Consider the following 24,749-nt stretch of genomic DNA (forward strand, 5'->3'; position numbering starts at 1 on the left):
GAATTAGGAGATGGTAAATTACACAGATTTTACATCTTCTAGCAGAAGCGGGATAACCACTTATTAAAATAGTGTGGAGGGGATCTCCATTCAGATATGGATTGGATTAGATGTGCTCTGAGATCTCTTACAGCTCTGAGGGACTGTGTTTCATCTTGAGAATCAACAGATATTTATTGGATATCTAATGCATAATCAATCCTGTAGAAACAACAAAAGAGTCAAAGTGAAAAATGACTAGGAAGGGAAAGAAGACAGAACTATGCAAAAACAATAGATAATTATGCTCATAGAACTACAGGCGACCTATGATTTTAGCAGAATTTCAGAGAAGAGGGTAAACAGAAGTCTCAGAAAAGTTCATGGAGGTGTGACTTGAGTTGGGCTTTGAAGGATGGAAAGACTTTGGACAGGCAATTCTGGGAAAATCTTAGCAACTGAAAGCTCTTTCGTTCAACCTCATCTCCCAAGCTTTCTATCCTAAGATTACTAACCCCCTAAATCAGAATCTTTAGAAGGTATAGCCAGTCTGCCCTCCTTCCCATCCAGTCTGTGTTCTAGGCAGTTGGTAAGGACAGCATTGGCAAATATTTTTAAGATTGTGTGCCCAAACTGCAACTTCATGCTGCCTGTGAGCCCCCCACATCACCCCTAGAGAGTGGAGGGAGGAACTGCTTGCATCGGGCAGCTGGACAGAGGAGTGGGGCATACAAAAAATGTCCCTGGGTGCCGTGGAGAGGAGGAACAGAGCAGCCCCCATCCATGCTGCCCTGGCACCCATGCCACACCTTCACCAACATGGGTATAGGATTTAGGGTACCAAGAATGCAGAGGAGTTTCTTACCAGGATAGCATATTTTATTTCTCAAGAAGCTTTTACATATTCAACTTATATCCCATTACAGCCCTTGGAAGGGGAAAGGGGGATACAGAGAATCAATTCAGATCATGCACTTAATTTCATGGCATCAGTCTTATGAAAATGGGGAGGAGGCAGGGAGGCACAAGACACTCGAGACAAGTCCCGGAATGCATGGCTTATCTATGGGCACATACAGACAGAAAGAAGATGGCTAGAATATTATAGCCCCCCAAGAGGATCCTGATTTAATTTTCCTTTAAATGAGTGAGGAGACGTTAAACTAAGGTGGACAAAACTATTTGGATAAATCTGTGGGGCCAGCAATGAGATTTGTGGAACGATATGGAGAGTTCTTCAGGGCCTGGGCCACCTGGGGGGCCTTGGGTTAAGGGAGTCCCTTCTCCAACCACTCTCTCCCTCCTGCCCTCAACATGGGGAGCTGGCTGGGTTTAGAAGACAAAGGAAGTCGTGTTCCCACTGGCAGGTCTAAGGGCCTCCTCTGCCTGGGCTAGAGTATCATCAGCCTTCTGACTCAGCTCCTGAAATTCTTGTACTGTGTCCTGGAACTGGCGGCAGGCATCTTCCAGGATGGAGTTCTCCTGGCCCTGGGGGGACTTCCAGTAGCTGGGCTCCACCCAGGGCTTGGCCTCACCGGGAAGCTCAAGGACAGGTCCTGGGCTCCGGTGCAAGGATTTGTCAAGGTCCCTGCACAACTGGTAGAACTCACTGCCCTTCCCTGACACTCGCTCCCCATCAATGACCTTCAGGCCGGGCAGCAGCTCCCACACGGCAGCCCTGTAGGAGGAGCTGCTGCACAGGGGGTTGCTAAGCCGGGCCAAGGGGTCCTGCAGCCTCAGATGTTCCAGCCGCTGGAGGCCTGCCAGGCACTGCAGTTGGCCCACCCCAGCCAGCAGGTTGCCAGCCACGTTGAGGCTCTGCAGGCTCTCACAAGAGGCCAGGGGTTCTATCCCCGTCAGGCGGTTGGCAGAGACGTTGAGTACGGCCAGCTGCCGGAGCGAGGCCAGGGGCCCCAGGTGTGTGAGGATGTTACGGGACAGGTCCAGCCACTCCAGCCCCAAACACTCGCCGAGGCAGCCTAGGTCTACCAGCCCCAACCCACAGAGTTTCAGCAGCAGGATGGACTCCAGGGAAAATTCACCCGACAGAGCTTTAAGCATCTGGGCCGTAATGCGCACTCGATCCCCCTGTCCAGCTCTCTCCCCCGGGGGCTCCATAGGGAACAGGTGCCAATGGGCCAAAGCCTTAAAAGGTTTTATTTGTCTGGGATGTGGTTGGGGGAGAACTGGGGAAAGGGTTAGTCAACGGAGATCCGGCTTCATCCAAGGGTGCGCTCAGAGAGTCACTCCTGCGGTCCACTCTCCCTGGGCTCAGTACTCAGCTCGGTGGAGGCCAAGTCCCAGGGGGTCGGCTTCAGGGTCCCTGGGGTGAGAAGACAATGAGCACGTTACTGAGCACCAACCTGGCGGGGCAGAAAGAGCTTTAGTGTTGTTCTAAAACTCGACTCTGATTCCCGCTGCGTCACCTCGGACACATCCCAGCTTCTCTGGGCTTTACTTCTGATCCACAAGACGGAAATGAAATCCCGCCACTACCTGCTCTCAGGGTGGCGATGCTCTGCTCAGGCTCTGTGCTTATGGGATACCCGGCCTAAGAAAACAGAGCAGCCTGGGGTGAGGTGGTCCCTGCCTGGGAAGATTTGCTGCTCTGTCTAGAGGGAGGGCGTGTGTCTGGGGAAGCATATTTCAAGCTGGAAGTGGACATCAAATAAGCCAAGGAGGCAAGAATGAGTCCTGGTGTGGAGGGTAGGAGTGGCAAAGGACCCGATCTGGTGGGAGGGGAGGCTATGCACTGAGGAGAAGGAGAAATTCAAATACCTTGGCTAAAACAGACAAGCCCCAAGCTGTTCCTTCAATCCTGGCTCAGGGCACGCATTCCCTGCAAACTTGGGCCCCCTTCAGGCCGAGACACTCAGGCTGGGACCAAATCCAGGAGTCCCAGGCTCAGCCCTGAAGCCTGATCCTCATTAACCTCCGTGAGCTGAATGGGCCTCAAAGGCACATAAAGGAACCGGGACGGGCTTCTGCAGATGCCTGTTGAGAGGAGGCGCTCACAACAGATATTTTAGAATCTGGTGATCTTCTGTTGGGGCCACTTCCCAAGTTGTGGGGCTATTAATTACAACAGCCACCACCTTGTGAGCCAGACCCAATCTCCATGGAAACCAGGCCCTCTGCCAAGGCAACCAGCTCCTCCTATCCCAGCAAGGAACATTTAAAGGGCTACACTCACAGGCCAAATACCAGCACAGCAGGGAAGACCAGTGGGAGAGACGTGGGGAAATTCTTCCAATGCCTCTCATTCTTTCCCTCACTGACAGTACCACTGGCCTGCCTTCGCAAACACTCTCATCTCTGGCTAGGAAGTCTTCAGCAAGCCTCCACCAGCGGCCCATTCCCCTTACCTAAATCAACAACGCAATTCAGACATTCTGCTCTTTGCTAGACAAACCTAACCCCTCTCTTCTGTACACGTCTGTTTCTCTCTCCGTTCCTCTTTCTAGTCTAAACAAACGTTTATCAGGTTTGATCTAAGGCTACCCCCTTTATAAAGGGCTACCTCTTCCATGAAGTCTCCCAAGATTCACTTTATTAGTTCCTGACAGCCCTAAATATAGTCCAATATTATTCATTAACACTGAAAGGAAAGTCAGTTACACTTTAAAAGAAAGGTAAACATGAAATAAATAAGCCATTTCTTTCACATTTTCCCATGAATCAACTATATATATATATATATTGCTTGTGCCCTTGGAGTCATACAAGCATTAGCCCTAGAAGGGATTTTAGAGATCATTTGGCTCAATCCTTCATTTTATAGATGAGGATGCTAGAGTACAGGGAGATGATATGCCTGGCCAGGAGTTTAGGATGGTTCCTGAAAAAAAAGAATTGCTTCTCAAGAGGGTTTAACTAAGGGGGTTCAAATCCTTTTGAAAAAGAGAAATTCCTTTATTGTTTTTAAGCCAGAAATAGAGTTTAGCTAAATTTGAACCTAAGTTACCATATCTTGGTTTTAAGTAGCCACAGTTAACAGCTCCACTTTGGTAAGGGATTATAATGTATAACAGTGTTGTAGTAGCAACAATATCCTCATTCCAGGCAAGACAGGCTGTTTTTTTTTCCTTAAAAGACATTGAGACCCAGAAATACAATGATCCAGGATAATTCTGAAGGACTTATGACAAAGAATGCTACCTCCCTCCAGAGAAAGAACTGTTGGAGTGGGAATGCAGATCAAGGCATTGTATTTTTCATTTCAGCTTGTGTTTTTATTCTGGGGTTTTGGTTTTATATGCATATTCTCATAACAATGACTAATAAGGGAGAATGTTTTGCATGATAATGCATGTAAAATTCAGATCAAATTGCTTACCATTTCTGGGAGGGAGAGAGAAAATTTGGATCTTATAAGTTTAGAAAATGTATGTTACAAACTGTTATTGCATGTAATTGGGGAAATAAAATAATGAAGGCAAAAAAAAAAAATAGATATTGAGACCATCTTTGAGTCTTGTTTGGCTCAGGCTGTTGACATCACTTCTTGGTCATTTAAGGACAAGCAGCCAGGAGGTCCTCTAGAAAGACCTCTGATGCTTAACTGGTAGATTCAGATGGACAGTCCAGAAAAGGGAGTTTCATTCATCTGAGTCAGCTCGAGGTTTCCTTATCTTCGTTGAATATTTTTCTCCTGCTATGGCTAAAATAATCTTTTTTTAAAAAATTAACTGTTTAATGACCAAAAGGTGTCTGATTTTTGTCTTAAATTCAAACTTAAACTACCACAGTTCTTTCCTGAATCAGGCCTACTCTAGAACAGATGTGCAGCTGAAGAAACAGCTTGAACTTTTTCTTGTTTCAACAGATATTGCTTGGTTGCAGTTAATTCTCTAAACCACTCCTACATTCTGTTTATGCAGATGTCTTAGGAAACACAGTTGTCTTTACCACATATCATTTACATCTTTTTGAAGTAAATGTCTCTTGCCTGAGTTTTTCTTCTTCTGTATTCACATATATACTTGTACCTTGTTAGTGTAGCCCATCAGAATAACCCAAAAGTCCTCAAAGTGTGGCTGACTCTTGGAAGTTCTCAATATCCTTTCAGAGAGCCCATGAGGTCAAAATTATTTTCATAACACTAAGATGTTTTAATTTCTGAATATAAAAAAAAAACATAAAACAAAAATGTCTGTGAAGGAGAGTCCTCAATTATTTTTAAGAGTATAGTGTGATCTGAAGACTTAAAAAATGGAGAAGTACTGGAACAAAAATTTCCTTTGATTAATGCTTTGCTGTCTAAAAGAAGTCACATAGCAAAATCTAAAATCTAATCTAATTTGTACACATTCTCTATGTTCATCAAACTACTAAACTACTAGAGTTTTTCCTTTTGATATCTACACCAGGGCTCAGAGGTTTACTGTGAGGCAAGAAGACAGTGTACTGAATTTTAAATCAGGAAGTATTAGGTCAGAATCTTGTCTGGCACTGTTGTGAGTCATGGACAAATCACTTATTCTCTCTGAGCCTCAATTTCTCATCCATAAAATGGGGATAATAATACCTGTAGAATCTACCGTACAGGGTTGTTGCAAGGCTCAACTGGGACAATATGGAAAGCACTTTGAAAATTTTAGAATGCTACATGAATATTATCATTGTTGTTGTTGTTAATTATGATTGGGGTCTTGTAGCAGTAAGGACTAGGAATCCACGAGCCCCTTGTTCTTGTTCTGCATTAGCTGATTATGGAAGGAGTTAGATCATGGTGTTATTAGGGCAGACACAGCCATAGTTTCAGTTCCAGTATGGGCAAATTCGTTTTTGCATAGCCATAAACTGCCATCCCAAGTTGTACCTGGATATATCAGAACAAATCCATTTACCACTAAACAACTCAAAAGTATACATACAACAATTGTGCTACCTCTGTGTACAAAGAACAGTATTCTAAAAGGGTCTGGGTAGCTATAGGACAAGGAGTAAAAGATTCTCCTTTTCTAAGGCTCAGTTTTACTTTCTGCACAATGAGGGCAATGATTCTTGCAGAGGTTAATTGTTTCATATGAGATAACTCAAGGAAAAACAGTATGATGAAAAGGAAAATGTTTTTCCAGGCCTCTGCTTTCTTTTAAAAACGAATGGGTTCCCTTTGAAGTCCCATCCCTCTATTAGAGAAATTATAGCAGTGGAATTGGTCTACTTCCCTCAGTGAGCTTCAGTTTTCCTACCTAAAGCACAGGACTTACATTTTGTTGTTGTTGTTGTTCTACCTGCAAAAGAAACAACCAATAACTGGAAGGATGAGGAAAGAGCTTCTCATAACCAGCTGAGAAAAACAGAGAAACTCTGCAGTCATGTTGTGGGGATATCTACCCTCCCCAAACTACTGCCACTTTACTGCTTAGGAAACCTTTCAGCCCTTTTCTTTTGACAGAATTTCCTTCCTGAATAGCTACCCACAGGGAAGGCAAGCCAGTCTAGCTGAACAGCAATACATTCTGAGGGAGAGATAGGTGGTGGTATGTTCCGACAAATCAAACCATCACCATCACCTTGACTACCATCTCCCCTCAAACACTGATGGAAACAGCCCAGGATCCTAAACCCAGAAGCTTTAAGAAGAGCAGTATCCTCTAGGACACCAGATCTGCTTCCAGCCCAAGTCCTCTAGCTACTATCCTGATGGAGAAGAGGCCTGCCAGCAAAAGCCATTAGCTAGCTACCATCCAATGGGAAGAATCCTGGGTATGGATACAACTTTCAAACCAGAGGGTCCTGCTTCTGGCCCAGCTATCACAGCCACTGTGGGAGGAAATGCCTATAGATAAGAAGTCAGACATGCCCAGTTGCCACCATCTCCCTCAGACCCGAACAGACAACAGAGGATCGTGAATCCAAGAGGCTTTGGAATAGCAATGCTTCTAGTCCAGGAATCAGTATGAGTTTATCATATTCAAAGAAGAGGCATTAATTACTAGCTGCTTAGCTGCTGCACTCTAGAGATGATGGGACCTTTCCTCCTGACTTGCAGATGATATGTCTCATGCACGTTGTTGTCCCATTAGAATGTGAGATCCTGGAGAGTAGAGGGTCTGACTTTTTTGGTTTGTGTCCCTAGAGTTTGCATATTGTAAGTCAGGAAGGGAGAGAGGATCAGATAGAAGAAGGGAGGAAAGAGGCAAGGGAGGGATATGTGCTGATTATTTCTTTCAGATCTGAACACAATGTGTTTGGAGAAAGGGACACTAAGAAAATTCCACACATTGGATCACAGGCTTTAGAACTATATATAGGGCTTTAAATACCATCTAGCTCCCTGGTTCTCCATGTGGTCTGGGGACACCTTGGGGTACCTACAACCCTTTTAGGGAATCCTCCATCAATTCTTCATGCCATGCAAAAGATCTCCTTAATATTGCCTGTCCCTCTGTAAGACATACCTCCAATTATGTGTAGATGGTAGATGGCTTGAAAAGCTATATGATGAAAGATGCCAACTCTGCTCCTAAGAATAAGAAGAATCACACAAGAATGAAACAAACTTTTTTTACTTACATATGAATAATGAAATTGTCATTTTTAAATGACTGAAAGCAAAGTCATCCCAAATTTTCATCAAATAGGTATAAAATTCCTGCTGTGTACCTAACAGAGGGCAAGGGCACAGTACTAAAAGACTATAGGTCCTAGCAGGTGATACTTTAGTCTGTTGCCTACAGAGGATTTCAGAGGGTATAGATATGGGCTGGGGCAGAACAGGACCTGAATGCTAAATGCTCTATATTGCTTCCAAGCTTACTAAGCTTTCTGGCTTAGTAGGAGTTGGTATTGTTAATGGCTTCAACCTCTTCTAGTCTCTAATAGATAAAGAAGTCAGGACTGTAAAAGATAATTCTCTTTCAGTTGGCTACTGCCATCCTCAAAATCATGGTTTAAGCAGACCAAGGATGGCAGGTCATTAAATGAGAAAGTTCTCTAGCCTTTTTTCTTTAAAAATCTCAATTAAAATTTTTAGAAAACTTTTTAAAAATCTCAATACTGTCTTTCTCCAGGGAAGGTCTTTGGTTGAAGATGACATGACTAGTGAGCCAAATATACATCCTGAGAAGGCTCCAGAGGGTGGGCAGGACAAATAAAAGGTGGCTAGCTGGGCCACAGTTAGCCAAATGCTATACTTTTCCCCATAGGACAATGGGTCCTGCTGAGCCTCTCTTCTGGTTTTCAGACCAGGTAATTCTTTGTGGAGAGGGAAGCTCCCCTTCTCTGGGAAAATGGTGGTGATAATAGAGACCTGCAGGACTAGAGTCTGACAACAGCCCATCGAAACTAATCTTTCACTTTCCTTAACTTCAAAATGCAAACAGATCTTCAGGAAGATGTGTAGGTAGTGTGCCTACCTTAGGAAGGTATGCAAGTCATGCACCTGTGGCAGCACTTGGCTCACTGAGATACTGGCCACTCAGGTCGACATCAGGGCTAAAGGAGTTTCACTAGGCTTGATGGTTTTTGGCATAATCACAGAGGTGGTGCTTCTGTTCTATACATCATTCTAATATGCAAAAGGTGGAGTCCTAATGGCCTGTGGCTATCAGGGCAGGAAGCTACCCTGACCTTGTATCTTAGATAGTAGACTCTGGGCTTCTTTTAAGTCACAGAAATGGCCCAAGCTGTATCAATGACAATCTGGATACCATGTTGGTTATGGAGAAAACTTCTCATCAATGTGTTGAAGTAATGTGTAAAATCAGGGGACGAGGAAGGAACCATCTGCCTTCCTGGTTTGTTCCACATTAGAACCACTATCTGCCACCAAGAAGCCTAGGTTCAGGGTGAGCCATGAACTGACCTGCTTCACCCACTCTTACTGCTTACTCTCCAAGGTATCCTTCTGGGGCAGACCATATGTAAAACATAGCATGGTTCCGATGGCTAGCTGCTTCAGTTGTTTTTTTCAATTGTTTTATATACTTCCCACTGAAGAGAAACTGCCTGATAGTTCGGAGTTCTGGATTTGTGCGTGTTAGGAGTAACATTGGTCCATTTTTCCTTCAGGCCACTTCATCTTCTAGAAAACCTGCAAGTACATGGCTTCATGGAGCTGAGGCAGAGCCTTTAACAAAGAGGCTCAAGAGAACAAATGGTAGTGACTCAACATGGACTATAAATTGGCAAAAGGGTTTAGATGAGACAAAGGAGTGAGGCAGAGCCATGATACAAAGCAGCTCTGTAATGCTGTAGTTCATAAGAGGGATCCACTCCATTCTTGTTCTCCCTAGCTCTTTCAAGGGGGACCAATGAGTCTGCTCTTCTATGTAGTGGGCACAGATGGAATACCAAAGGTTTTCTAATCATCAGATTTCAGAGCCAGCTCACTCTCAGATAGCAAGGAAATGCTGATGGGTAAGAAGAATTCCTTCTTGGCCTATTTACTGTCAGTGGATTCAACAACTAACTTCTTATTTTCCTTCTCATCCCTTTCTCATTGCTATTCTTTCCCATTTGAAGGAAATATTTGCCTTTTAAGTGATGCCACAGAGCTGTGCTGCCTAAAGTGAACTTTGCCCTAGCTGATGCTGACCCATTATAGGGTACAGATGGCTTGGCTGGTAGTTTTGCCGTTAATAACAAAGAACTTCCAATTCCGTGAGATAGACTTTTGAAGCTAACAGTTCAGGGGTACATGCTCATGATTAGGGTCACTTAGCTCTTGAACCAAAGGGAGGGGTTTGAGGGATCTGGATGGGGCCCTAACTTTTTCCTCTGGTTTTGGCTACTAGATAGGAAAACATTTTCCCCCTCTTTTACTGGCTACTCTTCCTTCTGGCTAGACAAATTTTAGGAGTTTAGTGTCCCTTTGATTCTCATTCTCACTACAGTGGTCACTCTCATACCAAAAGAATATCTTGGTGATGATATAGGAAGATTTGGGCTAGAGTTGGAAAATAAATGCTGTGGCTGGAAATGAAATATAGATACTGCAAACACTTTCCCCCTTTTTTCCCCTCGCTACTTGATCTCCCGGGTTCTTCTAATTCCTTTCTTTGGATAGATCTTCTTTTTGAGAAACTTCTTTCTTCATTCCAACAGATGATTTCTCTCTAGATGACAACTGAAAGCCTCCTTCTTCCTTGTTCTGTTGAATACTGACCCGGAAAAACATCCAGGTTTCCTAGGAGCTATCTCTAACACTTTGTCAAAGAATTGCCTTTTTGAAGCATATGGTGTGGTGAAGGACTTTTCATTCCTGTTTGTTCACATCAGCTTAGTTCTAACTGGACAAAGATTAGATCTTCTAATCAGCATATATGCAAAAAACAATCCTTTGAGAGGCTAGGCCTTTCTTCCCCTTAGAGTTAGAGTCTTAGCTTATTCCTTTAACCCAGTGGTTCCCAAACTTTTTTGGCCTACCGCCCCCTTTCCAGAAAAAATATTACTTAGCACCCCCTGTCACATACTATCACCGCCCCCTTACAGTTATTCACCGCCCCCAAATGCACCTATGGCCATCACCACCTCCCTGGATCGCAGCAGCACCCACCAGGGCGCTGCGGCGCCCATTTTGGGAATCACTGCTTTAACTATTTCTTTTCACTGGACTTTCAGTCTGATTTCAGTCTCTAGTATACACTTCCTGATATCTGAGTTAATAGCTGAGGGACATTAGTGATGCCTCGGCCAGTTAGGTGGCTCAGTGGATAGAAAGCTAGGTTTGGAGATGGGAAATCCTGAGTTCAAATTTGGTCTTAGACACTCTCTAGCTGTATGACCTTGAACAAGTCATTTAACCCCAAACTGCCTAGCCCTTACCACTCTTCTGCCTTGGAACTGATACTAGCATTGCTTCTAAAATAGAAGGTAAGGGTTAAAAAAATTTACTAACTGACAGACAGCAGGCCTATTTAAAACCTCATCTTTTATGAAGTTTATTTATTCATGTTTTCCCACAAAGAATTCACCCAACACAAAGAAGTCTTAATCCCACCATTTCTTCATATCAGTCCTACCAATGTTACACTTCACTTCTTCATCTGAGGTCTCTCACTCCCTCTACAGATTCTTGGCTTACCTGATTTTCTGCAAAGTTCATTCTTTATCCACTTTGTCTTTCTGGTATCAATAGCTTAATCTGGTATCTTTCAAGCAACTGTTATATGGGATGAGGGGAAAGAAAAAACAATAGCTTTAGAATCAGACAACATTGGTTCACATCCTGTTTCTGCTACTTATTAGCTATGTGACCTCAGGCAAATCTTTTCATCACTGTCTCAGTTTCCTAATCTATAAAAATAAGGAAGTTGTGGCAGATAAACCAAAATCTGGTCAAACTTTAAATCCTGTGAATTGTAAACCTTATCATGTTTGAGTGTTCAGTACATATAAACACATTTATAGAAATCCTACTTACATATAATGTCTTTTGTAATTTAAGTCCGAATTCTTTTTTTTCTTCTTTAGTTTTAGAAAGGAACTTTTTTGGTCATTTGGCTGAAGAGGAAAGTCAGAAGAAGGTTCCCTCCTGTCTGTGAGTTGGTTTTTTTTGTATTTTTTATTATCATGCAAAACACACTTCCATATTTGGTCATTGTGGTAAGAACACACTCAGACAAAACCAAAATAAATAACCCATGTAAAACCTAAAAACACTGATGTGAAAGACTGTATGCTTTGATTCACATTCATTCAACTCCAACATTTCTTTCTTTGGAGGTGGAGTGCATTCTCTGTCATAAGTCTTTCAGGATTAACCCAGATCATTGCATTGCTGAGAGCAGCCAAGTTTTCACAGTTGATCCATCACATAGTATTGCCGTTGCTGTATAAAATATTCTCCTGGTTCTACTTATTTCAGACTGCATCAGTTCATGCAGATCATTCCAACTTTTTCTGAAATCATCACATCTATAATTTCTTATATCACAATAGTATTCCATCACCAACATGTTCCATAATTTGTTCAGCCATTCCCCAACAGATGCATATCCCCTCAATTTCCAATTCTTTGCCATTACAAAAAGAGCTGCTATAAATATTTTTGCACAAATAGGTCCTTTCCCCCCACTTTTTTTATTATCTCTTTGGGATAAAGATTCAGTGGTGGTATTATAAGATCAAAGGGTATGCACAGTTTTATAGCCCTTTGGGCATAGTTCCAAATTGCCCTTCAGAAAGGTTAGATCAATTCACAACTCCACCAACAATGTATGTGTCCCAATTTTGCCACATCTCTTCAGCATTTTTCTCTTTCCTTTATTGTCATATTGGCCAATTTGATAGGTGTGAGGTGTTTTAACTTCAGTGTTATTTTAAATTGCATTTCTCTAAAGCAAGAGTGATTTAGAACATTTTTTCATATGATTATTGATGGCTTTGATTTCTTCATCTGAAAATTACTTGTTTATATCCTCTGACCATTTGTCAAATGGGGAATGGCTTATATTCTTATACATTTGTCTTAGTTCTTTATAAATTTGAGAAATTAGACCTTTATCAGAGAAATTTATTCTAAAATTTTCCCCAGTTTATTGTTTCCCTTCTAACTTTGGTTACAATAGTTTTGTTTGTTCAAAAGCCTTTAATTTAATATGATAAAAAATAATTCATTTTACATTTTATAATACTCTCTATCTCTTGTTTGGTCATAAATTCTTCCCTTCTTCAAATATTTGCCAGGTAAACTATTCTGTGTTCTCCTAATTTAGTTATGGTATCACTCTTTATATCTAAATCATATACCCATTTTGACTGTATCTTGATATAGGGTGTGAGATATTGGTCTATACCTAGTTTCTACCATACTATTTTTCAATTTTCTCAGAAGTTTTTGTTAAACAGTGAATTCTTATTCCAAAAGCTAAGATCTTTGGGTTTATCAATCACTAGGTGGTTAAGGTCATTTACACATATATATTTTGTTATCTAATCTATTCCATTGGTCTACCATTATATTTCTTAGCCATTTTTGATGATTTCTGCTTAATAGTAGAGTTTCAGATCTGGTATTGCTAGGACACAATCCTTCACATTTTTTTTCATTAGTTCCCTTGATATTCTTGACTTTTTGTTTTTCCAGATGAATTTCGTTATTATTTTTTCAGTTCTATAAAATTATTTTTTGGTAATTTAATTAGTATGATACTAAATAAATAAATAATGTAGAGTTGCCATTTTTATTATATTAGCTTGGCCTACTCATGAGCAATTAATATTTTTCCAATTGTTTAGATCTGACTTTATTTGTTTGAAAAGTTTTATAATTGTGTTCATACAATTTCTATGTTTGCTTTGGCAAGTAGATTCCCAGGTATTTTATATTGTCTAGAGTTATTTTAAATGGAATTTCTTTATCTCTTTCTGCTTAACTTTGTTGGTAATATGTGGAAATGATGATGGTTTCTGTGGACTTATTTTGTATCCTGCAACTTTACTAAGTTATTATTTCAATTAGTTTTTTATTTGATTCTCTAGGAATCTCTACTTATACCATTCATATCATCTGCAAAAAGTGATGGTTTAGTATCCTCACTGCCTACTTCAATTCCTTTAATTTCTTTTTCTTTTCTTTTAGCTAAAACTAACATTTCTAATGCAATGTGAAATAGTAGTGATGACAGAGGGCATCCTTGCTTCACTCCTGATCTTACTGGGAAGGTATCTAACTTATCTCCATTGCAGATGATATTTGCTGATGGTTTTAGGTAGATACTACTTATCATTTTAGTAGATAACTAACTCATTTATTTCTAACTTTATAGTGTTTTTTAAACAGGAATAGGTGATGTATTTGGCTGAAGGCTTTTCCTGCATATATTGAGATAATCAGATGATTTCTGTTAGTTTGGTTTTTGATATGGTGCTGATAGTTTTAAGTCCAAATTCTTGATGTATAATTGTTGAAGGCACAATGGCCATGGGAAAAAACTAGCAATACAGAGACCTTGTTTTTGTCTTACCTCTGGCACATATTTCCCATGTGGTCTCAGGCAAATCATATTTTCAGGCAGATCAATATTTTCGCCCAATCAGAAATCTGCCTCTACAATCCTCATCATTTAGACTTTCCGTGAACATTTCCTATGATGGAGATATCCTCTACCTCAAAAGCAGAGTTAGAATCTTATAAAAATGGGTCATCTAGGTAGTTCAGCAGATAAAGAACCAGGTCCAGAAACAGGAGCTCTTGGGTTCAAATCTAGACTCGTATACTTCCTACTTGTGTGGCCATGGGCAAGTCTCTTATCCCTGACTAATTTATAGCTTCTATCAGAAGGAAACTTTTTTTTTAAATCTCATAACTAACATAAATGTATGACTATATAACTATAAAGCATTCTTTAAATCTTAAAGCACTTTATAAGTGCCAGGCAGTTACATATTATACATATAACTGTATATTATTATGTATTATCGCCAGCATTTTACTATTATATAGGAGCTGAAAGCACTCCAAACATCACTGAAAATAAGCCCTTATTTTACAGATCAGGAATCAAGTCCCAGAGAAGCTGCCCAAGATGACACAGTAGCAATTTCCTCTCTTGTCACTGAGGATGACCCTCATTCCTGATTCATCTACTTACAGCAGCACGGAGCGGGCATATGCTGTGGCAGTGATTTGCTGACTAAGGCGTCTTCATGGGCGGGCAAGGCACCCGTCGGGTCACCTCGTTTGGTCAAACTAGCCGTAAACCACCTCGGCCCCTCCCCGGCTCCGGCAGTGAAGGAATGTGAAGAAGGGATGATGCACAACCTCCAGCCCTGCCTCCCCAGGCCAACCCTGCTTCCGCTGACCGTGACCGTGACTAAGTCTCGCCTCGCCAGGCCCTTACCCCGCGCCGCCGCGGAGAAAGCCGCCGTCAGTCAGGGAGGTAATGAACTGCATCCCATCCAGCCCTCCCGCAGAGACTGGAGGGACGTGCTGGAGCGGCTCCAGACCAGCTCTCCTCCGCTAGAGGTGGTCCAGGACCGCAGCCTCCGGGATGAGCCAATAGTGAGGCTGGGGGGAGGGGGAGCCCTAGAACTGGACGGGCTCATCGGAAGCGATTGAGAGGAGGGCCCAGTCATCACTCAGGATGCAGGAGGAGTTGCCTGGGAGAATGACTGTCTTCTAAAGCCAGAAAATCATACTTCTATTTATTACCCGCAATCCCCGGAGGAAATAAACAGGATGATACCATTCTAGCGGAGAAGATCCCCATCCCCCTTCCCATTTATCAGTGTGCTTGTACTCAGTTCGGCGCATGCGCCAAATCGCTTGTCTCCCAGCAACAGATCCCAAGCATCCCCCCCTAATAAGTGGATTCCATTTTAGGTGGTCTGGACATTGCCAAAGCCCAGGTTCACCAGAATGCTCTTTGTTCTTTAGGTAAAGTCATTTTGAAATCGGAATACTAAAAGTTCTACTAAAAAATGTAACAGAAACCATATGATTATATTAAGATACGCAGAAAAAACTTTTGACAAACTACAACACATTCTTACTTAAAAAAAATTCAAATAGTATAGGTATAATTGGATTTTTCCTTAGAATATTAATAAGCATTTACCTAAAACTATCAGCAAACATCATCTGTATGGGGGCAGCTGGGTAGCTCAGTGAGTGGAGTGAGAGTCAGGCCTGGAGACAGGAGGTCCTAGGTTCAAACCTGGCCTCAGCCACTTCCCAGTTGTGTGACCCTGGGCAAGTCACTAGACCCCCATTGCCCACCCTTACCGCTCTTCCACCTATGAGACAATACACCGAAAGTACAAGGGTTTAAAAAAAAAAACATCATCTGTAATGGAAATGCTAGAAGCCTTCCCTTAAGGAGTAAAACAAGAATTAATATTCATCATCATCATCATTAATATTATTAAATATTGTTCTAGAAATGCTAGCAATAGCAATCAGAAAAGAGGAGATTGAAGGAATCAGAACGGGCAAAAAGATAATAAAACTATCTCTTTTTGTAGATGAGATATATATTATAGAGATTCACATAAAAAATTAATTGAAACAATTTTAGCAAAGTAGCAGGATATAAAATAAACCCATGTAAATCATCAGCATTTCTATATGTTACTAACAATGTCCTGCAAGAAAAGATAGTAAGAGATAATCTATTTAAATTAACCGTAGATAGAATAAAGTGTCTAGGAGTATGCCTTCCAAAACAAATATAGAAACTATATTAACATAATTATAAACACTTTTTATACAAATAAAGTCAGATTTAAAAAATTGGAGAAATATCAATTGTGCATGGATGGGCAGAGCCAATAACTAAAGCGACCGTTTTACCTAAACTAATCTACTTATTCAATTTCATCCCATTTAAATTATCAAAAATTATTTTATTAAACTAGAAAAAATAATAAAAATTAATTTGGAAAAACAAAAAGTTAAGAATTTCAAAGGAAATAATGAAAATAAGTACTAAGGTATGAAGTCTACCAGTATAAGTTTTTAAACTATATCATAAAGCAGTAATTATCAAAACTACCTACTATTAGCTAAGAAATAGAAAGGTAGATCAGCAGAAAAGAATACCCATACAGGAAATAATTGTAAAGATTATAATAATCTTGTGTTTGACAAAAGTAGATTTCCAAGTTTTTGTAATAAGAATTCACTTTTTGGTAAAAATTATTGGGAAAATGGATAGCAATTTGGCAAAAATAGATATAGATCAATATTTTACACCATTTACCCAAGATAATATCTAAATGTATATATGACTTGAGCATAAAGGGAGCTATTATAAGCAAATTAAAAGAACAGGGAACATTTTACCAATCAGATTTATAGATAGGAGAAAATTTTATTAATAAATAAGAGATAGAAAACATTGTGAATTATAAAATGGATAACTTTGAATAAATTAAATTAAAAAGGTTTTGGAAAATTAAACTAATGTAACCAAACTTAGAAGGAAAGCAGTACATTAGGAAAAATTTTTATAGACAGTTTCTTGGATATAAGTCTCATGTCTAAAATTTACAGAGAACTTTGTCAAATATATAAGAATACAAGCCATTCCCCAGTTGATAAATGGTCAAAAGATATGAACAGACAGTTTTTGGATGAAGAAATCCAAGTTATACATAACTATATGAAAAAATGCTCTACATCACTACTAGAGAAATGCAAATCAAAATAACTCTGAGATATCATCTCATACCTATTAGACTGGTTAAAATGATAAAAGGGCAAAATGAAGGGAATAATAGAAAAGGACCATCTAGACCTTCTGAACATAGAAAATGAAATTCCCATTTGAAGAATTTAGATTGGCCCTTAAAAAAAACCCCAAAAGATATAGCAGAAGGGGGCGGGGGTGGGTTGTGATATGAAAAGAAAAAAAAAAAAACAACAATTTTTGAAACACCCAGGGAGGAAAGGATGAACCAAAGAAGTGTAACAGTGATTGAATTAAACAACCCAATGAAATGAGATAAAGTGACAAATTGGATTAGAAAACACAATTTCTTGCTTATAGGAAATATATTTAAAAAGAAAAAAATACACAAAATAAAATTAAGAGGATGAGGAGAAACATACTATATTTCTTGCAAATTCAAAGAACTAGGAGTTGTAAAGAAAAAAGCAAATACACAAATAAAAAGAAACAAATAAGGAAATTATATTATGCCAAAAGGAATGCAGACAGCAAACCAATATAGTAAAAACAAAAGAAAACAAAAAACCTTATATTCTCCAAATGTGTTAGAATCTAATTCCTAATCTAAAATCCTAATCCTAATCTAAAAAAATAAATAAAAGAAGCATAATCTGATCTATAAGAAGACATAACATTAACACACATGTTCCAGTAGAATTCAGTATCCCTTTATCTGTTTTCAATAAATCTAGTAGATAAATAAACAAAAGGCAAAAAGTAGAACTTAACAAGTTTCTGGAGAAACTAGAGTTAAAAAACACATGGAAACTTCTAAATGGAAAAGCAAAACAACATGCATATTTTTTGTACCAAATGGAATTTTCAGAAAGAAGAGCAAGATATATTGGAAACAAATGTCAAAAGGCATAAATACTTAATATATCATTTACAGTTCATGATGCAATAAAATTAAAAAAAATTATTCAGGGACCACAGTCAGAAGACAGAAACCCAAAAGGAGAATTAACACTGGCATTTGAAATAAACATGGGTCAAAGAATATATGACAGACAATAACAGTGAACATCTCCCATTTTGTTTTTATTCTTATTCCTTTCAGTTTCGAAGTGTGATATATCTAATGGAGTAAGAAAACAATCATGTGAAAAAAGGTCAGGAGAATGAGCCATGTGTTAATTTGTTGCTCTTAGCTGTAGTAAGTTTTTAGAACAGAGTATTCTGAAGAAAGAAAGAAAGGAAACAAGTAGTTTTTAAGTGCCTACTTTATGTCTGGTATTGTGCTAATCACTTTACAAATATTAGCTCTTTTGAGACTGAATGGTAGGGGCTATTTTTATGTCCATGTTACAGTCGAGGAAACTAAGGCAGACCACACACCCTTCTGTTCATAAGATAAATTGAGAGAAGTCATAGATTAAACACATTATTTCTGAAGTCAGATGTAAAATAGTTTTTATCAAGATGTTCCATAAGGACCAGTAATAAAGAATGCTGCTATTAAAATTATAATTTAAAAGGCTTGGGACTTTAGTAAGCCAGGATATATCTAGGGCTCTTCTAGCTCTACCATTCTACAATAATAGAGTCTGAATTAAGGTGAAAATGAGATTCAAGAAGCTGGAAATGTTCAGACTAAATGAGGGGTCCCCTTCATAACTGAAATTAGGAAAGAGTCTTATAAAAACTGTTAGCACAAGTAAAAAATATTGATATGTCCTAGTGCCGTGATATTGAACCTATGGCACATATACCAAAGAGGACATGCAAAGCACTCTCTGTGGGCATTGAGGTGTCGTTGTCCAACATAGTTCATTACTAGAAAGGAAGAAGGACTCAGGCTCCCTTCCCCCTCTTCACTTCACCTCCCTGCCCCTCTGCCCAGCAACCCAGTGGAAGTACAAAGAGGGTAAGGTGGGTGGCTCATAGGCAGCAGAGCTGGAGGGGAGCAGAGCACTCTGGCCATTCCCCTCCCCCTTTCTATATGCACTGAGGACATTCCTCACTTCACCTGCTCCTCTACCCAGCAACCCAATGAGAGGGCTTTCTCTCTCCCTTGGGTGAGGTAAAGGCAGGAAGAAATGGGGTGCATGAGGCACTTGGTCTGGGAGGCACACAGTCTCTTGGGCAGGGTAGGGATTGGAGCATAGCAGTCTCTAAAAGGTTCTCCATTACTCTCCTAGTGTGTTACCCAATCCTGGAAGTAACTTAGAACAAGGCTAAAATGACTCTCCAAATGCTCACTTTTAAAGATGTTAGTCAACACTAAGTTAAGAAGATAATTTTTTTTTCTAGTGGAGGGCAGAAGGAGACATTCTCTCTCTCTCTCTCTCTCTCTCTCTCTCTCTCTCTCTCTCTCTCCCCCCCCCCATTCCTCTCCTCTTTTTTTGTTGTTTGAAATCTCTTTCACAAAATAACTAATATGGAAAAATGTTTTACCTGATTGCATAGGTAAAATCTATATCAGATTTCTTACTATATCAGGGATGGGGATGTGGGAGTTGAGGCAGGGAGGGTGAGAATTTTTGAACTCAAAATTTAAAAATTAATGTTAAACATTTGTTTGTACATGTAATTGAGGAAAATAAAATTATTTTAAAAAATACATGAGATTAGCCTCATTTCTCTCTTTTTAATAGGGTTGTTGGATTGCTATATCCAGAAAGTATCATTGGCATGGTACTTAATTTAAGAACCTCCTCTTAAGCACACTGGCTGTGGAACTCTGGACCAGTCACTTGCCCTCTCAGTGCCCCAGACCACTATCTAATCCTGAGTTTCAGAGAAGTTGCAGGTCTGTTTTAAGAACAAAGGTTCTTAAACCTCAGTTTTCCTGACTCTCATTCCACTACTCTGTGTCACCTCTCTCTGTAACACAGCTACTATTTCTCATCTTCTATAGCAAATTCTAAAACTCTCCCCAGCTAGCCTTTGGAGATGTGCTCTGCACACGCCTGCCTCTTCACTCTGGGTCACTGTAGGCAGTGTGGTGGGTTACTCTTAGAGTCAGAAGACCAGATACCCTAAATACCTGATATTCTCCTGGTATGGGAAAGAATGGAATTTGTACCACTTCCCACATTAAATGAAACCTTACAAATTACAAATAAAGTCTCTCAGAATCAAACTCTCTAATTTCATTAAGTGGACTGTGAAACTCAGTCAGGGGTCTTTTGATAAAACCCTGCAACTTTTCAAATATTCTAATCATAATAAATATTCTTAAGGATTCTAGTTATTAAATGATCTTTGCCAGAGTCTGTAGCTTCCTCTGTAGTAGAAATGAGTCACTCTTGTCACTGCTCTCACTTGTCCAACTACCAACACACACAGCTGAAACTTGGAACCAGTATACAGTCTGAGGTCTCAGTTGATCATTGACACAGTACTTCTCATCACTTCCTCATCTGTGTTCATGCCATTCTCCTTGCTCATCCTCACCCAGAGCCTCAGTCTTCTCTCTATAGTCTATTATATATTCCTTGATCTTGACTCCTGCACCAATAACACTTGGATCTAGCCATTGGAGGGTTACAGACTCTGGTCCCACCATGACAGCTTTTGACTTCCCAGAGGACTGGTAGGAGGAAGAGTTCTTATAGCACAGTTCGCATCACGTCCTACCTCACACACCTCAGCAAACCAGAATACACACTCTGTGCTAGGCTCTAAGTCACTCACTTTGAATACTTCTGGCTTTCTAGATACAGGAATAGTGGCCCAGTCATCTTCTCCTACAACTTGGTACTCTACCTGATAGCCAGTGATCCTCTCATCCTTCTCAGATGCTGGGATCAGTGTGAGCTCTACAGTTATGAGTGACTTCACTAATCAGGGGAGGGGAAGGTTTGCCTGGTAGCTCAAAGTTGGTGGTGATCAGCAGTCCCCTTTCACAGGGGTGAATGGAGACCCCCTTGTTCTCCTGTTCTGGGACAGAAGCCACAATGAATTGAGTCTTCTCAGTGAAATGATTGGCTTTGGCAAATTTGGAAAAGTATTCTTCCAGTTGTGTTTCTTTGCTTTTTATCTCTTTGTCCTCAACCCATTAAGAATAGTCCTTTTATTTTTTTTTTGTTTTTTTTTTAAACCCTTGTACTTCGGTGTATTGTCTCATAGGTGGAAGATTGGTAAGGGTGGGCAATGGGCGTCAAGTGACTTGCCCAGGGTCACACAGCTGGGAAGTGGCTGAGGCCAGGTTTGAAAGAATAGTCCTTTTATGCACATTCAGGACTGAATGAAACTGGATTCCAAAGCTACTGTTTCCAATCTGTTAAGTAGGGTTCCTCATGCAAGGAAGTGAATGCCAGTGGGGAGAGCCTAATACCACATCTCATTCTGGTCAGCTATGACTCTCATCTCTTTCAGAAGGGTGAGATAGGACTTTACGACCTTTGTCTCAAGAAATTTCTGGTCTAGGAATTCTGAGAACCAACTTGAGCTGAATGGGGACTAGGTTTCCTTAGTTAAAATGCTGGCCAGCTCATTTCCTTTGCTCTGCCTACTCTTGGCTATTTCCTTCTGTAAAATCTGTTTATGCTTCTTATTTAGCTCTTGAAATAGCTTCACTTTTTCTCTGGTTGCAGAAAAGTCTGAGAGACCTGGTGCCTCCAGTATGTCATTATACCTCTTGTCATACTCATATAACTTCTCCAGAGTATCCTGAGCATCACAAACAAGCTAATGCTAATTCTACCAGCTTGGCAGCCTTTGAGATCAGCTTCTCCAGACTTGGAGGGGCACTCTGTAGCCCCTAAGGAGTTTAGGAAGGGAGAAAAAGAGTTTTTCTGCATTTTTTGTAAGTCACTGGATTGTTCTCAGAAGTAAAATCCTCATAAAACCTACAGCTGAATTCCTTAGTTGATTTTTCTTACCGTTCTCTGTTTTAGTCTCTCCCTCTACTTTTACCAGTACGTTGAGGATATTCTCTACTTCATCCTTCATTGATCCTTCTATATTCTTGACATTTTCATTAGTGGAAACTCTCTGATCAAACATAAAGAAAGCCTGGAAAAGAGCACTGTTGCCACCATATGGGTGGCTGTCCCCTCACAAAACACATCCATAGCAAGATATATTGTTATATTCTAGGTAGTTCATCATTAGATGGGAATACGGTATGGTCTTTCTGTACTTGAGAGTGAACTGGGCTTATTACTTAGATGTTTCAGTGTCACACAAATATTTTATTTCAACTATCCTTCCCAGATAACTTGCTTTTAGCTCTCCAGGGATATTCAGTTCAGGGTTAGGGTTAGCATCAAGAGGTGATGATGTCAAATTCAGTCTTGTATTTTTCTTCTCTTGTCACATTACTCTTGATACTCTCCCGGTTTCACGAAGTGATGCCTACAATGGGACAGAAACATTAGGGACTAAATGGCAGATTGGAGAGGGATGCAGTCTGTCACTTTAGACCGTTCTTTCCAGCTAAGAGGGACAGCTGGGTCTAGAATGCATTAACTGGAAGGAAGGTAAGCAGAAATACAGCTGCCAGAGGTAGAGAAAAATCCCACCTTCTCATCTGGAAAAATCTACTCAAGGCTACTAAAATTCCTCTGCTCCACTGAGCTGACTAAATAGGGGGCCCTTACAAAGAAAGCTCTTTCTTACTCTGAAACCCTGAATCTAGATCTTCATTCTTTCTACCTCTAAGCCCCAGTATATGCTTCCCTACTCCGATATTATCTGGCCCTTCCATAGGTTAGGAAGCCTTTCCTTCTCTTGATCTGGGGACTATATCCTAAAAAAAGCCCATGTTGATATAGATTTTGCAGAGTTTACAAAGCACTTTCCTGTGAACTGTTCTAATGCATAAGTAGTGCTAATGAATTGGCCCCATTTTATAGATAAATAAATTGAGATTCAAATGTGAGCTAACTTTTGGGGGAAAAACATAGCTAGAAAATGTTGAAAAAGAGACCTGGTCTTCTGACTCTAAGAGTAACCTATCACACTGCCTATGGTAGACAGAGAGCAGGAGGTGACCCAGAGAGAAGAGGCAGGTGTGTGCAGAGCACATCTCCAAAGGCTAGCTGGGGAGACAGTTTTTTTTTTTTTTTTGCTATAGAAGATGAGAAATAGTAGCTATGTTACAGAGAGAGGTGGCACAGAGTAGTGGACAGAGAGTCAGGAAAACTGAGGTTTAAGAACCTCCTCTGAGGCACACTGGCTGTGGGACCATGGACAAGTCACTTGCCCTCCCAATGCCCCATGCCACTCTCTAATCCTGAGTTTCAGAGAAGTTGCAGGTCTGCTTTGGCAATGGCAGATTCCTCATCGGGAGTTCCCTATACTAATGACATCAGAGATCTTGTCCCTGTCTATGGCTATGCCTTGGAGCACAGCTCTCCCTGTGGTCCCTTGTCTAGCTTCTTGCCTTGGATGATTCTCCCACATGCTGCTAGCCCATCAGAAGTCCATCTGTGTACAAACCATTCCCAGTCTTCACTCTCCACCAGCGAAAATGGTGGCACTTCCCCTCCTAGTCTCTACAAATATCTTTTCATCTACATAATTGGGACTTCCATTTCTTTTCAAAACTGCTCCAGATGTTTGTTGTAATTGGATTTGACACAGTACATAAATATCTTGAGTCTGTCAGGACAAAAACCACACAGTGTTTACTAACCTCAGTCACTGAAGGTCATTGAGATGATAGATTGCTTTTGTTAGATCTTGCAAAAATTGCCTGTTATTGATATCTGCCCAAAGGGATGAGTGAGCCCCAACATAACTAGCCTTTCTCCTCTCTGATAGACTGGCATTTGCTCTACTTTAATTCAATCAGAGTAAAAATCTAATTGACTTCTGGTTGGGAGAAAGGACAAGGTGACAGATTACATTTCCCAGCATTTTATCCAAATCTGACCTTGTTCACAACATCCTCCTAATAAAACACTTTTCTGACACTCCCCTCCCCTGATTTCTGGAATTACCAGGGTAATTACCTGGGATGCAGCATTCCTAGTGTCCCCAGATACAAGAGATGACTAAGAGTTCTTATCTGCATTGTAAGCTCCAAGGCCACTCTGTCTGAATTTTCTTTCCCTGGGATTTTCCTATGGAAGAAAATTGAGATTTGAGGAAGTTGTCAGCCTCCCCTGCCACTATCACAGAGAAATTCCCTATTTCCTCCTTCTAGGGCCTCTGATAAACAAGTGCCCTTTGGGGAGATTGAGTGTGTCATGGAGTAGAATGACATCATTCTTTTTGAGGATACCAAGGGAGTCAGACTGTGTGAAATTATTTCTCTCCCAAGATTAAAGTTTATTAACCTTTTTAGACAATCTGGTGAAACCATTGGACCCTTCTCAGAATAATATATTTCAATATATAGAAGAAAATACATGGGACTACAAAGGAAATCAATTATTCATGGAGCCCAGGTTAAGAACCTTTGAATAAAAAAATCATGGATCCAAAGTAGGTAAGGGGATACTAGTAGGAGCAGATAATAATCAGGAAAACTAGTTTAATATCATCCAGATTGGGCTGGGTGGAGTCTTTGAAATTCCTATCAACCTTACTTTTGCCTTTATTTCTGAATTCATACTTTCTATTCCCTTTTAAATAAATATTCTTGCTTAATGTCAAAGTAGCTGGAGCAGGATAAAGAAAAGAACATCTGATGCTAGATGCAAGTGCCAAAATAAAATGGAATTTGAAAAGAAAGGAAGAAAGAAAACATGT

General features: G+C 40.3%; 1 protein-coding gene and 1 pseudogene across 4 annotated transcripts; both read right to left on the reverse strand.

Annotated features, from left to right (window-relative positions):
• Positions 1–849: 849 nt before the first annotated feature.
• Positions 850–14,860, reverse strand: LRRC61 (leucine rich repeat containing 61). Of its 4 annotated transcripts, XM_044679469.1 has the most exons (5): positions 14,523–14,641; positions 11,012–11,089; positions 7,386–7,450; positions 6,192–6,215; positions 850–2,302 (listed from the first exon to the last, which is right to left on the reverse strand). In XM_044679469.1, the coding sequence occupies exon 5, from the start codon at positions 2,095–2,097 to the stop codon at positions 1,312–1,314; it is 786 nt and encodes a 261-aa protein (XP_044535404.1). In that variant the 5' UTR covers positions 2,098–2,302; positions 6,192–6,215; positions 7,386–7,450; positions 11,012–11,089; positions 14,523–14,641; the 3' UTR covers positions 850–1,311. The 4 variants fall into 4 exon arrangements, with proteins under 4 accessions (XP_044535404.1, XP_044535403.1, XP_044535402.1 ...); XM_044679468.1 differs by lacking the exons at positions 6,192–6,215; positions 14,523–14,641 and adding an exon at positions 14,772–14,860; XM_044679467.1 differs by lacking the exon at positions 6,192–6,215.
• Positions 2,852–23,456, reverse strand: LOC123249870 (annotated as a pseudogene).
• Between the last annotated feature and the right edge of the window lie 1,293 nt (positions 23,457–24,749).

The sequence above is a fragment of the Gracilinanus agilis genome, chromosome 5 (assembly GCF_016433145.1).
Source record: "Gracilinanus agilis isolate LMUSP501 chromosome 5, AgileGrace, whole genome shotgun sequence".
NCBI classification, from domain to species: Eukaryota; Metazoa; Chordata; class Mammalia; order Didelphimorphia; family Didelphidae; genus Gracilinanus; species Gracilinanus agilis.